This window comes from Triturus cristatus, chromosome 1_1 (genome assembly GCF_964204655.1).
Source record: "Triturus cristatus chromosome 1_1, aTriCri1.1, whole genome shotgun sequence".
In the NCBI taxonomy this organism is placed as follows: Eukaryota; Metazoa; Chordata; class Amphibia; order Caudata; family Salamandridae; genus Triturus; species Triturus cristatus.
In genome coordinates, this window is record NC_140579.1 from 62,848,574 (window position 1) to 62,867,423 (window position 18,850).

Genomic DNA, 18,850 nt, shown 5'->3' on the forward strand with positions numbered 1-18,850 from the left:
GGTCACCAAGTATACCTGTACTTGGGCAACTGGCTTGTCATGGCTCCACCAAAGGAAGAGGCTTGTGCCTCCACAGCCACCTATGCGAACCTGTTCCAAGAACTAGACTGACCCAGAATACAGAGAAACCCTCCATCTATCACGTGAAAAGATTACAATTCTTACGGGTAATTTTGGACCCACAACTGGGGAAGGTTTTCCTCTTGTAAGAAATAGTTACAACACTTTAGATTATGGCAAAGGCATTTTGCTCCAAGCAAATAGGGCCTGTGAGGATATACAAGTACCTTTTATGACTATTGATAAGGATCTGTATCTCCAGTGATAGCAGGATACTAGATCATGGAGCGACAAAGTGAAAGTCAAAAGACGGCTCAACCGACCCCTGTTGTGGTGAAGACTTCAATCAAATCTCAAATAAGATCAACCTTCAAGACCAGAATAATGATGACAACAGATGCTTCACCAGATGGATTGGGGTCACACATGCAGCTGTCCAATAGAGGCCTCTAGTTAGTGGTGGAGAAAGAACCCCACATTTACATTCTGGAATTATGGACCTTCAGACTAGTTTGCAGTCGTTCCTTCCAAGGTTAACAAAACAAGCAGTGTTGATATGGATGGCCAAGACAACCTCCATGTACTGCATTGCAAAGGAAGAAGGCCCTGTTCACTGCCAGAAAAGGCACAGCTATTGTGGGAATAGGCCATCATCATTGAGGTAAGCTATAAGGAAGAATGTTTTCCGGAATACCAAAACAACCAGGCAGATGGTCCTCCGCTATGCCGTTTCATATTTCCAGAAATGAGAATTCACCCAGACTAAGTAGAATACATCTGGGAAATAGGTTCAGCTAACCATAGATCTGTTCTCAATCATGGAAAACAAGAAGCACTAGTACTACGGCAGCAGGCTCCATCTGCAGTGGCCTGAGGACAACGCCATTTCGAAGACATGGTCAAAAACGTGTTTGCTTACGATTTTCCTCCATTTAACCTTATTCCCTGGGTACTGAGGAAGGTAAAAGTCGATCACTGTTACCTGATTCCAGTTGTCTCAGCAAGGTCTAGTCTGTTTTGGAACTACGACCTGCTGAGGCTGTCCTCATACCTGCCAATCGAGTTGAAAAATCTCCCCAGGCTTCCCTCCATACACAACAGACAGATTCTTCAGTGCAACTCGAAGCCACTGAGATTGACTACATGTTTCCTGACCACTTGAAGTATGTCCATATGACTAACCCTTTAAGCATATGAGACACCTTAGCGAGGGCACCTACATCATCTACAGCTAAGGCCTACAATGCGAAGTGGAAAAGACTTAGCGAGTGGTGCAAAATGAAGGGCCTTGTCCCGCTTTCCATGCGGCCCTATCAGGTGCTATCGTACTTGCTAGGGCTAGCCAAGAGCTTCTCAATTATTCATCCTTCACTTGGCATCCATCACAAGATTCCGTAGGATGGAAAAACTCCTCATCTAATTTCTAACAGAGAATTTTAAAGCAGTTAATGAAAGGTCACTTTAGTGCCTTTCTACAGTCAGACGTCCTCCAGTTCCTTGGAGGCCAACACCTGTTGTGAGCCAACTCCTGCTGTCTCTTTTGAACCCAAATATAGAATGCACCTGAAATTCCTCTCGTAGAAGGCTGCCCTACTTTCTCTCACCACAGTAAGCAGAGTAGGAGAATCAACAGTCTTTCACCCTTTCTTTGCTTCACCAAAGACAAGGTGATTTTACAGAGCAACCCAAAATTCATACCAAAGCTCCTAACAAATGCTCACTTGAATCAATCTGTCATCCTGAGATCTTTATTCTCTCATCAGTCTACTTCTGCTGAGAGATCCTTCCACTTGCTGGATCTTCGTAGGTGCATCAGGTTCGGCATAAATAAAACCAAGGACTTGCTTTCTTCAGATGAATTATTTGTCTCATTCTTCTGTCCAGGAAAAGGCATTGTAATTTGGCTGTCCATCGTCATCACCTTCTCTCACAACAATAGAAAGCATCCACTCCTGGGTGGAGTGAGGTCACACTCTACCAAAACAATGGCAAAACAGCTGCAAGCTGCAGTGTATGCTGGGAGTGTCTTTACAGAACATTTACTGTGCAGCCACATGGAAAAGCAGGCAAGCCTTTAGCAGGCATTACTACCTACAAATGAATGAAGCAACCAACTCAGCAGTGGAACAGGCAGTTCTACTTAACCTACATGAATAAGGTAAGGCAGCTTCCCTCTTTATTGAAATGTTATGTACTGCTGGCTATCCGGATTCAAGCATATGAATATATGAAAGATCCAATGCTCAAGGAAAAAAATGAGTTACTTACCTGTAACTCCAGTTTTCCATCGTTGATATCTTTCATATGTTTAAATGCAACCTTTCCTCCTCCTTAGAATAAGGCTCACTATTATGATGTGTACTCTTCACATAATCTGAACCATGATGGGCTCTTGAGGGAGTAAGAGAGCTCAGCAGTTTCAGCTCATTGGCTGTTTTAAATAAGGTGGACGCTCTACTAAACAAACAGTATATTGAGGCCTATGGCCATTTTAACACTGTTTGATGCTATTTAAATTTACTAGCGATTTCCAGGCTAACAACGAGGAATGATTTCAGCAATGCAGGAAAACTGGAGTTACAAGTAAGTAGCTAATTCCTTCCAAGCTTTCCTAACATGTTTATCCCATATGATTTGTTTCAGACAATCAAGTATGTTATGGAGAAGGAAAAAACGAAGGGTTTCGTCCAGCTGGTGGTTGCACAGAAGTTGCGAGACGGCCTCTCACATCTCATCCAGTCCTGCGGTCTGGGCGGTATGAAGCACAATACAGTGCTCATGGGCTGGCCCAATGCATGGAGACAAAACGAGGATACCAGAGCCTACAAAACCTTTATCAGTAGGTATTCTTCTATCTTGACATTGGTGTGTAGAACACTGAATGACTTTTGCCCTATATCACTCCTTTTGTGAGCTCTCCTGCTGGTACACCCAATCAAGAATTCTGGTCCCACCTAGCCGTCAGATTCTGGAACACTTTCTACCAAAATTATAAAAATCAAAATAAATGGTTCTATCGCATGAATTTAAACGCATAACCATGTAATGCAGCCTGTCCAAGACTGGGTTTAGCTAATTCTGGTGTTTTCTTCTTTTATAATGAGGTCTAATTGAAAACATTAATACATAACATTGGAGAGTAACTACAACCTCGCTGCCCTTTGAGCCCTGAAAAAATTCTGAAATGAAGGCAAAAACAGACAGGCTGAACTCTGGCCAACAATTAAGGCAATGCTCCCTTAAGGAGTTTCCCAGTTACATCATGCCTTATATTTTGACTAAAAAAGTCTTTTTTTCCAAGTTTTTGCCCTCACTCAACGTCTTCCTTAGGCCATAGATTTTTTTGATTAACAATCTGTAGATCTTTCCATCTTTTTCCACATTTTCTCCACAGAGTTTGGCATTCATTCCATCTCTGTTTGTCAAGTGCACCAAATGATCCTCTCGCACTTTGTGTGATTAAGCCTCTCCAATTCCCACACTCTGCAGGAATGTGTTTCTACCAAAAATGACAAAAAAAACTTTGAAGGATCATGAGGGTATCCGCCCTAAAGACAGACTGGAGGACCACCTGATAAAGGAAGTGCGGGAGGCATAATTGAATGTGCTCCATCAGTTGGTTCAGAGCTCGCAGTCCCTAAGAACCCCCTCAGAGAGAGATCCAGGGAGAGGAGGAGACACAAGAAGCATTGCTGCTACAGGTATAGACCTTGCATCCAATCAATGTTGAGGACACCATTGAGGACAACTTCCAAGAAGCTATTGTTGAAGATGGGCATGCTTCCTACATGCTTGCCCTTAGAAAAAGGACATTTTTTAGACATTGAAGAAGACCCACCATTTGGCGTCACCGATATCTTTTGCTGTTGAGGCATTTGGCTTTCAGATATTCGACTGAGAACATAAACATTGAAGCACAAGAGTTTGACTTCAAGAAGATTACCATCAACTTCTCCTTGTCTAGTAGTTTCTCCAGCCCATCCAAGTAACCCCGATCATTGTCATACGTAATGATGATCCAGTGCAATCACCAGTTTTGCCTCTACCTCCACAGGTGTTGTGGTGCCCACAAACATCGTCCCTCCTACACCTTAGATCACACCTGGACCACACCTAAAGCTTTGTCACCTCAGACTGGTCCTATCAGTTTACCACATACCACAAGATCAACCACCTCGGAAGAAGAGAAGACCACCATTCCCTTCACCGTCACAATATTTGGATACTGCAACCTATTCCGATACCTACACTCATATCCCTGCTCCAGGCTTGTTGTCTATTGTATCACTGATAGACAATATTAACACCTTCCAGGATCTATTGTTACTCTAAATAGCAAACCTGGATATGCCATTCAAAGTACCACAAAGTATTGCCTGTGTTGTAGTTGAGACTTCCCAGCAGAAAGCTCAGCCCAGATCCTTACTGCCACTGCTCCCAGGCTTGAAAGAGCTTGCTGACTTAACGTTCCTTTCACCAACGGCCATAAAGACAGCAGCACCTCAACTTTTAAAGACATTTAAGGCATGCAATGTGACCCACCTTAGCCTTACCAATCTTAAACCTGATTCTATGGTTGTTTTCAGCGGTGAGGAAACCGCACGTATTGGCTTCGGAAAGCACAATGCAGCCTCAGAGAGAGCGAATGCCAGGACACCTTACAGCATAAAATCTGCAGGACTGCTGCAACATCTCTATAACTGGGCACCCATTCAGTCTAGGAAGGCGTTGTGACCAGTGTGAAACGATAAGCATGTTTGCAGATGACCTGCCTTAAGATGGACGTTAAGGCTACATGGAGGTAATTAGCCAAGGTTGTATGCAGTTTAACAAGGTAATAGGTTTCTCCCTTGATGCAGTGAATGTGGCTGCATTCGAGTACTATCGGGGGTTACCACTATGAAGAACATCTGGGTTGAGGCTAACTTCCTTAAAACATGATGCACAAATGAAGATATTGAATGTACTTTACAAGCTTGCTTCTCGTCTGGCCTCAAACAGATGAGGCGATATAGAGGATGCTGTGCGAGGCAGAAACACTGAAAGCGGTGGTGCTGTGGAAGAAAAATTAAAATTCTTCGAAGCCCAGTACAAGTATAAGGAAAGGAGTTACCATCTGTACCTGGCTGAGAAGGTTAAACCCCCTTTTTGAAATTCGCAACATCAATAGTAAGCCTCAGCAGTGACAAAGGTACCAACCATGCTGGTCTTATCAGAGTACAAGGATGCATCCAATAGTCATGGATTGTTGTAGATGTAATGTTACTTGTTGTGTTATATATCTGGATGCAATGACAGAAGCAGCAAAATACCAGTCGGGTGCGACACTATGCTGAGCACAGATTTTTAGCTTGTGTTTTAAGCCACGCCCTTCATTACATCAGACACCCCGCTTTGAGACCACCAGTTTTTTTATCCCACTTAAAGTCCTGGAAACCATGATGGGTGGGGGGTCTGTTGCAGGGACACAGGTCCAAGAAGCAAGGAAGTGGGCTATATTTTTCGGACGATTAAGCTAGAAAGGAAATTGTTAACAATCCTTGAACAACCTGCTCCCAGTCTGCAGTGAGCTGACGGGACACAGTAGCTCAAACACGTCAGCATTGTATCCAGAATTTTGCAGGATTTATATTTTATAAAATAATCTACCCACCTATTCTTATGCCCTACCTTTCTTTACTTCGGACATAGCACCAATTGATTCATCCTCCGGTACTTTTTTGTTAGGTATTTGTGTCACGCAATTAAGTCATAATAATGCTATCGACCCCACAGGCATGAAAGGCAGGCCAGGCACTGCAATGATTCCAACCTATGACAAGCAGGCTGCACACAATTCTTTCCAGCGCCTGCCCAGAGCGTGTTTCGTTCAGTGTATCTGAATCCATATCCATCGCCCCCGCCCACCCTTTTGCCCTTCCCTCTGCCCTCTCCATTAATCCACCCACCCATGTTTTGAGGCTGTAGCGACTAATATTGCAGTTACTGACCTTATGATTGGCGTCTTCAGTGGAATGAGAGTAAAATAAATGTGTGCATTTGCAGATTTAGTGGCGTGATGAACCTACTCCCTTACTAACAAGCACTGGGGTTTTTATTATTCAGAATGAGTTGTTCCACTCTTATTCGAATGAATGTGTGTGGTGCCAGGGAAGTAATCATTGACTATATCAATAAAAGGAGTGGGGGGGAGGAGGAGGGGGCTCTTGGCCCACTGGGAGGATGATTCATTTAAAACACTAATGGATGGCAGAGTCTCATTTCTTGGCAGTGGCAACACTTTCAACTTTCTAGCACTTTTTTAATTTAACCAGCAAATGTTATTGATGTGCCCAAAATGAAGCCACCTCTTCCCCTCCCCCACAAAATGTTGTCTATGGTCAGTGAGATTGAAAGTGCAAGTCCTATGCACTCTTGTCAGGCTACTTCACCGATACACTAAGGCCTTTGGTCACAGACAGGGTTCGGGGCAGAATAGGGTCAGGGAGGACGGAAGGACGAGGGGGTTTACATTACAGAACCTCCATGGCCACGTGCTACACCTTCTAATGTAAATGCCCCACCTGCCCTGAGGCACTGTCACCTTAATGGAATCTCCTGCACATACTGAGATATTTTGTTCATTACTTTTGCAAATGGCACATTGGCTGACAAGGCCTGTACTAATTATTGCTGAATGATTGATTAGTATGGATTTAGATCTTCAGGTGGGACACGCCACATGCATATATTCATTCCCTAAATTAAAACTTTAATAAAGACCATCACTCTCTACCCCATTTGAGGCATCTTTTTCCGAAAGCCTCTGTGTGGCGAACAGCACGATTCGGTATATGAAGAGTTAAATGGAATGTAACTGTTATTTTTTTATAGCCACCATGACCAAACTCTAAAGTTTTACATCATATTTACTGTTTGCCTTACTTAGTATAAGACCATTCTCTATAGAATAAAATGCTACAAAGAATTGACGAAAATAGATTCTGTGTGGCCTATGTTTATTAAATTGACCTTTCAAATGCACTTATTGCAATATTTATTAGAAATGCAAACGTTCACTGTTGATCTATGTTGGAAATGGCCCTTTTTGCAGGGTCATCCCTAAACTTGTTGCCTTCCACCTGTATTTTCTCTGACCTGTTTGGGTTGATTTTATGACTCTGGGCACTTTACCACTGCTGATCAGTGCTAAAGTGCATATGCTCTCCCTGTGTAAATATGACATGTGAATTGGTATATCCATGATTGGCTTATTTGGTTTACCTGTTAGTCCCTAGTAATGTAGCATGTGTGTGCCCAGGGCTGGTAAACCAAATGCTGCTGGTGGGCCTGCAGCGCTGAGTTGCGCCACCCACAGAAGCAGCTTGTAAAGTGTGTCTCAGACATGCCACTGAAGTGTCTGTGCGCAGACTAGAACTGCCATCTTGGCTGTGAAGTGCACCCACTTCCCAACCCCTGAACCTTCCTTTGGCATCATGTAAGCCACTCCTAAGGTAGGGTGCGTTGTATGTGTAAGGTAGGACATGCTCTGATGTGTGTAGCATGTCCTGGTAGTGAATTACACCCAATTTCGTGTTTCACTACTGTAAGGCTACCTGTTCTCCATAGGCCAGAATGGGAGGTTTGGCTATTACATTCTATAGTCCTAACTGACCCATGGAACATGGTAGAAAAACAAATTTAGTATGCCTGAGCTCAGAATATTAAAATACATCTTTTAGTGAAGTTTATTTTTATATTCTGTGTTTGAAAATACCACTTTTAGAAAGTAGGTATTTTCTTGCCTAAGCCTTCCAGTGTGCTCTGCTGTTATGTGTATTGGCTGTCTGGATTTGGAGTGACAGGGCTGGGGAATTCCAGGAGACAGGGTGAGGTGTCCCAGTGGTGAATAGAGAGATCTGCATCTAGATGGGTGGGAGGAGTTGCGCCTGGGACCTGAATAGGGCTGTGCCTTCCATCCACAATGCTGGCTCCACCTCCTGTGGTGCGTCTGATGTCTCTGCCCTGCACTCTGAAAGGAAAGAAGCAGCCTGGTAAACAAAGTGGTCCAGGACTGAGCAGAACAAGTTCTGGCTGGGTTCAGTGACTTGTGACTCTTTAGAATAAAGACTTTTGCGGTATAAATATCTGTGCTGAAGCCCCTACAATTTGTATTGCCCCTGGATTTCAAGACGAACCTCTGTCCTTGGAACTGAGGAAATCTGCAGGAGAGGACTGTCCTGGTGTTGTGTGCTGTTCCCTGGATTGGCCTGCAGTACTTTTCATTGGACTGGAAAAAGGAGAGACAAGGAGCTGTAAGAGAACTTTTTAATCTTGAACCTGCAATCGCCCAAGGGCTAGAGAGAGAGCTAGCCCCCTGACTGAAGTCTCAGGGCCAGTAGACTTCATTTCGTCGCTAAAGCCTCAAAATGATCGCTAAAGCCTAAAAATCATCGCTACACCTACAGAGCGTATAGAAAACCATCGCATCGCTACCGCTGAAGGCTTGCGGCCTGATCATCGCCCGCACGTTTGCGGCCAAAAATCATCGCTACAGCTGCTGAGCGTAAAGAAAAGCGTCGCATCACTGCCGCTGAAGGCTCGCTGGCCTGATCATCGCCCCGCACGTTTGCGACCAGAAAATCATCGCTACAGCGGCTGAGCGCAAGGAAAATCGTCGCTAACCCCTGTTAGCGAGCGGCCGTGACCAGAGCGTGAGGAAAAACATCGCTAACCCGCCGGAGCGACATTTCTTGTGAATTATTTGTCAACATCTCAGAACTGTGAGTAGAGGGGTCGCAGAGACCACTGTCCTGAACTGAACTTTACCTTACCCCTTGGAACTACTTTTGCAGCATCCCGAGAGAACTACTTTTGTACAGTATTGTGATTGCCTCGTTATTTGGTCTTGTGATAAGTCTCTATAAATATAACTATTTCCTTTGATAACTACCTGTGTTGTGTCCATTTGTAGTGTTCCACACTGTATTTGCTGTGTATGATTATCAACGCTTTACACATTGCCGCTGAGATTAGCCTAACTGCTCGTGCTACGTTACCACAGGGTGGAGCAGGGGTTGTCAAGGGGGTGCAGCCCTTCACTCTGACTTAGAAAGAAGGGTCCCTGCTTGTACGGTGGCCATCCACTGCCAACCAGAGACCCCCATTTCTAACAATCTAGTATCGTCAATGTCGTTTTAAAACAACAATGAAGATGTAGCAAAGTTAGAATATTTGTCTAAAGTGTGTTAATAGATATTGTAGGCGCGAAGATACCAGTGAGATTTTGAAATTACCAAAGTCCACTTGATGCTCAATAAAAATAATCCATAAGAAACCAACTGTATTAGTTTAGCAATTGGAAGTGTGAGCCCCAACATAGACTTAATCAACAAAAGGCTACTTGAATACCCTCATCTGTCGCACGTAGCCTCACTGTTTTTAACAAAGTCCCATCCTTGAGCATTAATAAAGTGAACTAACAAGGTTAGGGGCCTTTTTTAAAAATCACAATCTACACCCTTTAGAAAACAATGTTTCTCCTATAGCCCCACACACCTCACTCACCAAACGGCGTTCCCCGATCAAAAGAGCTCCGACAAAGATGCCACCAGGCCCGTCGGACATTGCAGCGCCGGTCCGACGAGGAGCGCCCAATGATGAAGCATGACACCCTAACAGGTGTGTGAGGGCATTACGATCTGGATTTGCAGATCCCCCCCAGATACCATCTTTAATAGTGTAGTAAGTCATTGTAACTCTCTACTTAGGCCCATAGAGAGGAACTGTTCCCCCTTTTTTGATATTAACAGACTCGCACGGGAACAGGACCTCGATAAATAACAAGCTCTGACGTCCCCCTCTTGATTATACCCCAACATAGAGGGCCATTGTATTCCAAATGATCACTACTGTTTTGGTCCATTGGCAAAAAAGCTAACTGCTCACTACTGAAGGTGTAATCTGCATGTCACAGGTCTCCTGTTATAATCTGTTTCCTATTATAACCTGTTTTAACAGGTAGGACACAGGATGGAATCCTGTCAGGCCATCTTTCTGAAGTCAATAGTATTGGTACTCTACAGTTTTGTGGTAAGAGTATCCTTTCCTAAAGCAGAAATCTTTCATCAGTAAGGTTTAATTAGCTATTTTTGTTATTGATTTTATTTAGTCTATGGCTGTATGGATAAATACCTATAAGGTCCCAAAGGCGAGACCGATTGCATTGCAAATGGTTGTTTTAAGGGTACATACAACTGCAATGTGATAGTGATGCTGTAAAGTTGTTTTATGTATTAATGCTTTCAATCTGAACTCATTTTCAAAGAAGAAAAACATCCAAAATTTAGTAAACACATCCTTAAATACACTGCTGTGCAGGGATATGCATTTACATATATAAGATTTTTACCATTTATGCGAAAATATTTTTGATAAAAATGTGTTCCAGAAACCGGCATGTGGGCGGGACAATTCTATTGTGAATTACTTCAGTGAAGATTCTTACAATGCAGAAGGAGCACATTCGCTTGTTCCTTGTCAAGACCCTTGCTACTGAATTAAAAGTTTCTCACTTCCCCTTGTTGATAAGCTTTTCTGATGGATACTTCTAATCAATTCCTCACCTTTTGAATTTTCCAAGGCATTGACTTCACCCAAAGCATATCAAAGCAACTGCTTCCGCATGCCCGTAGGCAAATCTTCTAACATAAAATCTTGGCCGGTTATGTCAGAGCCATTGCTGTGTTTAAAACGTTTTTAACAAACATTAATGGCTGTGAGAAGTTGGTCTGGTATATGCTGTCCACTAGTTAAAGTGGGCACCTTCCACCAGATTTGATGATAGGTTAAAGACAACCTTTATTGAAAGCTATCCTAGTGGTAGCTATGGAGAGCAGCCTTCAGGCTAAGTCTTGAAGGAATGTAAAGCAGCTTGTCTTACCAGTCTATAATCTCTTGAGTGGCTGAATGAAAGGAGACCACACCAGGTATATATATTTATAAAATATATGTATTTATTACTAAACACACCCCCTTTATGAGGCTAGAGGCAAAAACACATAAGTTACACTTCAAATATTACAGTAAATTAGCACAATACACGTTAGGCCCTGGTGGCGGGCCAAACCATATACTAAGAAAGTGGTATAAGAACCACGACTTAACTAGAAACAAGGCCTAGAGCCTGTAGAATCACTGGGACCCCAAGGAACCACCCAAGGTAATGACACAGGGCACCCACGAGGGCCGTGTGCAGTGTGAGAACACAGCCGCGAGCTCCCGTTAGCTTCTATGGGGAAAGTCGCGGTTAGAATTGTAAAGTTTAAGGACACTTAGAGGTGGACTAGGAACAAACCCTTTTGGACTTAGATGGTTCTAGGGCCAACACCCTCGGGAGGACCGGAGTACTTGTGTTACCTCACCGAGGGAAGCCGGGTGCATAGGTGCCAAATGGTGTCGCGTCGCGCCGTTGTTTTCAATGGCAGGAGACTGAAAAGTGCTGATGCCGGGAAGAGGAGAAGTGTCCGAAGAGATCCAAGCCTGGATCGAAGATGTGAAGAACCCGAAAGCAGAGGGGACAGACTCTGGGTCACTTGCCAGTGACCAGGGGCACGATAGACGAATGCCCACCGATGTCGGGTGCTTCAGGTGAGAAGAGGGGAAGCTTGACTCTCCAGCCACGAGGACCAGGGGGCATCGAGGACGACCAGGAGCTGGATTCGAGCTGACCCACGAAGGATGTCGAGTGCTGCAGTGTCGTTGCCCGGATTGGACACAACAAGCCTTGGCAACAGCAACCCACGCAGAAAGAGAAGAAATGCTTCGGTGCGGACCAGCAAGGTCCTGGGGACTCCCCAAGCGATGGAGAGTCAGGGCACATCTGGAGCAACCAGGGAAGCCCAATTGAAGTCAGAGTTGCCTTCACAGGTTCCACCAGTCGACGGACCAGGGATCACGCAGGAGCCTCGAGCGAACACACAAAGGGCAGGCTCACGGAACACTCATGGAGTGTAGGCCAGCAATCTTCGGTGGAAAAGGTGCTCTGGGTCTGGGCTACAAGTAACCCAATACACAGCCTCAAAGGACGTTGAGAATCTGATGCCCTTGCAAAAGTGCGGGGTGTCCAGGGGTTCTGGTTCCACGGTACCCACGAGGGCTACAGGTCTCAGCTTTGCTGGGGACTCGGGTCAGCCTCTGGGAAGTCTGGAAACCCAACTCCTGGGCTGCAAAGTCTTCAGCATCCGGCGGGAGCTTCGGAGATGCAGACTGGTCAGATGCGTCTTTGGTGCCTGCCAAGCAGAGGAGTAACTCCTTTACTTCAAGGGAGATTCTTCAGTCATCTAGTCGTGTACATCGTCGAAATTCCGGGATTTCTGTAGCAGAGTTTCGTCCAGGTGTAATCTAAAGTCCTAAGGACAGGGGTTCCTTCTTTATACCCAAGGAAGGGGAGGACTTACTCTAGGGACCCATCTATGGGAGGGTTTGGAAAGAGGGGTGGCTACACCCATTTCCGTTGTCCAGTTTCGCGCCAGAGCAGGGGCTGGTAGCCCCTGCAACTGGTTTGAGCTGGACTATGCACAGGGACACCAAATGTGGCCCCAGTGCAGACTTCAAAGCACTCCTGGAGTGCTCCCACCCAGCCCTAATCCACTAAGGCCTGTCTGGGAGGTAGTAACACCTCCCTGTGACAGAAAACCTATTGTCCAGGCTTCCCCTACCGGAGTTTCGGTCAGCAGCAGGAGGCCAGACCCGTGTCTGTGGCTGGCAGCATCCATTTTGTGTTGCCAGGGCTCGGTTAGCTGGTACCGGGTATACCGGTGCGGTCATGTCTCTTCCTCTAGAAGGGTGGGAACGTACTCCCACACCAGTTACTGGCGTGGGGGTATGATTCCAAGGTGTTTGACACCAAAAACGACATGTTTCCGTGCAGCCAGTCCAAAGTTAGCATTTACCATTGGTTTATAATGCACTTAAGAGTATATGGTCAGGCTGCATCACAGACCACCCCGGAGAAGAGATTCCGAAGGCTGCAGAGGGGCTCTGCTCATGCATGGGCACCCTCTCACACAAAACCAAGCACCCTGCCTTCAGGATTGATAAGGCCTTCCATGGGGTGACTGATAGGTTTATATGTGCAGTGATAGGTGAGATATAGTGAACCTTTACCTCAGTAAGGGGTGCCTGCACCACCTTACCCAGGCTGCAGTAGCAGACCTGTGGTGTCATTTTGGAGGGCTTCCCAGGGGTGGCATAATACATGCTGCAGCCCATGGTAGGCCTCTGGGGTACCTATGCCCTGGGTACATAGTATACCATATACTAGGGACTTGTAAGGGCACCCCAGAATCCAATCTGTGGTGTACCTAAGGTACAAGGAATCAATTTAGAGAGGAAGCAGCTAGGCTGGGGTCCTGAATAGCAGGGACCCAGCCAGACTAAAGTCGAAAAACAGTGAAACATCAGCAAAAAGTGGGGGTAACCATAAGAAGCAGATTCTATTCTCCTACACAACCACCCCCCCCCCCCAAACGCAGGGACATTAAACTAACCCTGACCAGTTGAGTCTTCATGTTCTAAGTGGAAATATCTGGAGAGTCCATCTGTATTGGCATGGTTACCCCCAGGTCTATGTTTCACTGTATAGTCCATCCCCTGTAGGGAAATGGACCACCGTAAAAGTTTGGGGTTTTCGCCCTTCATCTGTTTTAGCCATAAGAGGGGCTCATGGTCTGTCTGAAAAATGAAGTGAGTACCAAACAAGTATGGTCTGAACTTCTTCAGAGCCCAACCCACAGCAAAGGCCACCCTCTCAATGGCTGACCAACGTTTCTCTCTGGGGGTCAGCCTTCTGCTTATGAAAGCTACTGGCTGATCCTGACCTTCATCATTCAACTGTGACAGTACAGCCCCTACCCCCAACTCAGATGCTTCTGTTTGCACAATGAACTTTTTGGAGTAATCAGGACTTTGCAGAATGGGAGCAGTGCACATGGCCTGCTTCAGGTCATCAAATGCCTTTTGACAGCTAACTGTCCACTGAACCTTTTTGGGCATTTTCTTGGAAGTAAGGTCATTCAAGGGAGTCACAATGGATCCATAACCTTTTACAAATCTTCTGTAATACCCAGTCAGGCCTAAGAAGGCTCTCACCTGAGTCTGGGTAGTTGGTGCAACCCAGTCCATTATGGTCTGGATTTTACTCTGCAATGGTTGAACCTGGCCTCCACCTACAAGGTGGCCCAGGTGCAAAACCTGACTGCCCTATCTGGCACTTAGTAGCCTTGATAGTTAGGCCTGCTTTTTGCAGGGTCTCCAAAACGTTCCTTAGGTGGACCAGGTGATCCTCCCAGGTGGAGCTAAAGACAACAATATCATCTAGATATGCTGCACTATAGTCTTCCAGGCCTGTAAGGACTTTGTTCACCAACCTTTGGAAAGTGGCAGGTGCATTCTTCAAACCAAAGGGCATCACCACAAACTGATAGTGCCCACTAGGGGTAGCAAATGTTGTCTTTGTTTTTGTATCATCAGCTAGTCTGATCTGCCAGTAGCCAGCTGTCAAGTCAAATGTGCTTAGAAACTTGGCTGAGGCCAAAGTATCTATCAGCTCATCTGCCCTTGGGATGGGATGGGCATCAGTCCTAGTGACTGCATTGAGACCCCTGTAATCCACACAAAACCTCATCCCTCTCTTACCATCTTTGGTGTGAGGTTTAGGCACCAGGACTACTGGACTAGCCAAAGGGCTATCTGAGGGTTCAATAACTCCCAAATCCAACATCTTTTGGAATTCTGTCCTGATACAGTTCCTGACATGTTCTGTAGTGTAGGTCCTATTTCCCTAATAAGCTCTGCGCATTGGAATAATATACACTATAGTTTTGGCATATTCTGAGGTCAGTATGCCCCTATCGCGTATATTAAACTTAATTTCTTTGTGTGCCAGCTAACTCAGAGGCCACTAGAAACTCCTTGTGAATCAAGAAGGGAGTAGTTTGGCGGGGGGGGGGTGGCGGCGGGAGGAGACGGCCCACTGGACCGGGACTGAGGTGTTGATACTGGGCCTCACTCTGGACGGATATGATGCCACTCTCGGCCAAGCTTAGGGTTTTTCGTTCTTCTGTATTCGTTTTTCCCTCCTCTGGAGGTGGTGCGGGGTCTAGAAGGGGTACTCTTTCCTCCTCTAGAGGGTCTAGCTAGTTACATTATATAGGGGCGACAGGCACACTGCAAGTTGGGGGGGCTGTCTGGGCTCATGCAGGGGTGCAGGGAGGGGGGAGTTTTGTTGGGGCGGTTGTGTTGGGGTAGGGTGTTGTTCGTTTACACCACAAGGCAAAAGTATCGGTGTGCTATTTCTAAAGTGCTCTCTGGGGGACGAGTGATTGCTTTCGTTTATGATGGGGGGTAGGGGACTGAGTCTTTTGTCCTGGAATGTTAATGGACTGGGGGACAGGATAAAACGAGGTGTGGTCCTGCAGTTCCTGAAACAAATTTCACCCGATATAGTTTTTCTGCAGGAGACACACCTCATTGGTAACTCCTTTTGTGCTATGAATCGACGGGGCTACCGCCTTGTGGCCCATTCGGGCTTCACGTCTGGTTCAAGGGGTGTGGGCATCATGGCCAAGAACTCGCTCCCGTTGGAAATTGATGAGGTGCTCCATGATGACAGGGGACGTTACACGGTTCTGGTGGGTAGAATGGAGGGCAGAGTGGTCGTTTTTGTGTCTGTCTATGTCCCGCCAGGGTGGCAGACGACCACCTTTGCGGATTTGGGACGCCTCCTCCTTGGCCTTCCGGAGGGGATTCTAGTGGTTGGGGGGGATTTTAACGCTGTGGTTTCCGGAATGGAGGATCGTCACCCCCCTAGGGATCTCCCCCGTGCCCAAGCGTGGTTGTCTGGCCTCTTGGATACCTTGGGGCTGGTGGATTGTTGGCGTTTGAAACATCCCACGCAGCTACAGTACACCTTTCATTCTGGGGCCCATGGTAGTCTCTCAAGGCTAGATTATGTCCTGGTGCCGGCGGCACATGCGGGGAGGATAGGGGAGGTGCGACATTTGGCGCGGGGTATTTCAGACCACTCCCCACTCTTGTTGCACTTTGATATTCTCCCGAGGGGAGAGGGTAGGGTGGTCCCGATTAATCCTTGGTACCTGCGTGACCCCACCATTCGCGCAGAGTTGGTTAAATCCCTTAAGCGATTCTTTGACGATAATGTGGGGTCTGTGTCATCGGCGGTCTCTCTGTGGGAGGCGTTCAAGACGGTACTCCGGGGGGAGGCCCTGTCCCTTATTTCCCATTCCCGGAGGCGCGAGCGGGAGGAGGTGACCCGTATTGAAACTGAGATAACCGAGTTGGAGGATGATCTAGAATGTGGGGTGACGGATGACAAATTACATGTTCTCCGACTCAAGCAAGCGGCCTATAAGGCCCTCGTCACGGAGGCGGCCAGGGGCCTCAGTAGAGAGCAACAGGGGAGACTGCATGATGTGGGTGATAAGGCTGGTAAATTGATTGCGTGGCTGGACAAAAAGGAGAGAGCGAGTCGAGTTGTCCCAACGATTGAGAAACAGGATGGTGTGTGTGTTACTGAGCCGGAAGAAATTGTTGACTGCTTTGCAGAATATTTCCGTGGGGTGTATTCCCCGGTGTCCTCCCGCTCGGAAGAGGATTCCCATGCCCTGCTCAGAGATATCGCGCTGCCTTCCCTTTCGGAGGAGGACAGAGTGTCGTTGGAGGCCGCCCCAACATCTGAGGAAATTGCCCTTGCCATACGTTCGGTCGCTTCCGGCAAGGCCATGGGTCCTAATGGTCTTCCCATCGAGTTGTACAAGCTGCGACCGGATACGCTGGCGCCGCATCTCCGTGCTATGTTCCTCGCGGCCCACTCGGCGGGTTCCGTCCCGCTAGACCAGCGTCTGGCTACTATTGTGGTTATTCATAAGGAGGGGAGGCCGCGGGACCGGGTCACATCCTATCGGCCTATCTCGCTGTTGAATGCGGAGCCCAAAATTCTCGCCAAGGTGTTGGCTACTCGGCTGGTTGGCGTGGTGTGCGACTTGATTCACCAGGATCAGTCCGGCTTTATCCCTCATCGCAACACTGCGCTTAACCTGCGGCGCTTGCATGGGGTGCTCGCACGTGTCCCGTTTATACGGGAACCGGCCATTTTGGCATCCCTAGACGCCACTATGGCGTTTGACACACTTGAGTGGCCATATATTTGGGCGACACTGGCGAAGTTTGGGTTTGGCCCGGGATTCATCGGTTGGGTGAAATTGTTGTACTCGGGACCGCTAGCGCAGGTGGTTGTGAACGGTAGAGTGTCGGCTCCGTTTGAGCTGGGCAGGGGCACGCGGCAGGGCTGCCCATTATCACCGCTCCTCTTCGCGCTTGCCCTGGAGCCCCTGGCGGAGTGGCTGCGGTGGGAACCTTCTATTCGTGGTCTCCGATGGACCCCCGAGTATGAGGACCGCGTATCTCTTTACGCTGATGATATTCTTCTGTACCTGGCTTCCCCACGTAAATCACTGATAGTACTGGTTAATGTATTGCACTCATTTGGCCTCAACTCCGGCCTGGTCATCAACTGGGCTAAATCGTGTGTATATGTCCTCTCTGGGGAGGATCCTATCCTTCCGCGGGGTTGTCCTATTCAGATCGCCCCGCGGGGATTTAGGTACCTGGGTGTCTTCATTACCCTGGACGCGGAGGCCCGATATAGCCAGAACTTGCTTCCCCCCCTCCAGCGCCTGAAGGAGGACGTCGCGCGTTGGAAGCGCTTGCCGCTCTCGCCGCTCGGCCGGGCGGCATTGTTTAAGATGATGTAGCTGCCACGTTTCCTGTATGCTTTGCAGAATACAATGGACGTTGTCCCGGCGCGCTACTTTCGCGAGGTGGAGAGTTTGCAGCGCCGATTGCTTTGGGAGGGTCGGCCGCGTATCGCCCTGGCGAAGCTGACGCTCCCGTGGTACGACGGGGGGGTTGCCCTCCCAGATATCAAGCGATATTACTGGGCCTCCCAGCTGGCTGCGATCAATCACGGCCTTTACGGGCCCGCCCTGAACCCGGCCTTTGAGATGGATAAAATGTTACTGCCGGGCGGTGACTATAATCGGGCGCTTTATTCTAGCTCGCATGACGCGCGGCTGACGGGCCCCACGGGGGTCATGGTACGGGTGTGGCACACGGCTAACGTGGCGATGGGGTGGAAGGATCGCTTGACCCGGGCGATGCCATTGTACGCATCTGAGCGGCTGGGCTCTCTGTGGACCTCGAAGGGCTTTGAGAAATGGGACATGATAGGCATCAGCAGGGTGGGCGACCTCTGGACGAGGGGGGGATTCAAGACGTTCGATGTGCTGCAGACAGAATTCCAGCTGCAGGACAGGGAGTATTTTCGATATTTGCAGATTCGTCATGCGTTGTGCTCCGTTTTTCCGGACGTCGCCTCCATCCCGGAGTACTCCCCGCTAGAAGATAGAGCGCTGGATGGGCATGTACCGGACGGCACGATTTCATTAATTTATAAAAAACTTATCAATGACCGTTCGGGACTGCTGACTAGCCTTCGTGAGGCATGGGTTGCCGATGGACTGGAGCTGGATGACGAGGACTGGGTGTCTGCGGTGGCCTCCCCGAAAGAGGTGGCCATACCGGCCCGCCTTCGCTTCGTCCAGCTCAAGATACTCCATAGGGTCTATGTTACGGGGCCGAGGCTGATGCGTATGGGCTATGCTGTGGACGGGTTGTGTAAGCGTGGGTGTGGCTCTTTGGGGACCTTTCTCCATATTTTGTGGGAGTGCCC

At 47.6% G+C, this 18,850-nt stretch overlaps 1 protein-coding gene across 2 annotated transcripts in view; it reads left to right on the top strand.

Annotated features, from left to right (window-relative positions):
* The window catches only part of LOC146869412 (solute carrier family 12 member 6-like), an 815,412-nt gene that overhangs the window by 524,808 nt on the left and 271,754 nt on the right, over positions 1-18,850 (top strand). For both annotated transcript variants that reach the window (XM_085599784.1, XM_085599788.1), the window contains exon 18: positions 2,704-2,899. In XM_085599784.1, the coding sequence (XP_085455910.1) occupies positions 2,704-2,899 (196 nt within the window). The remainder of the gene's footprint in view (positions 1-2,703; positions 2,900-18,850) is intronic.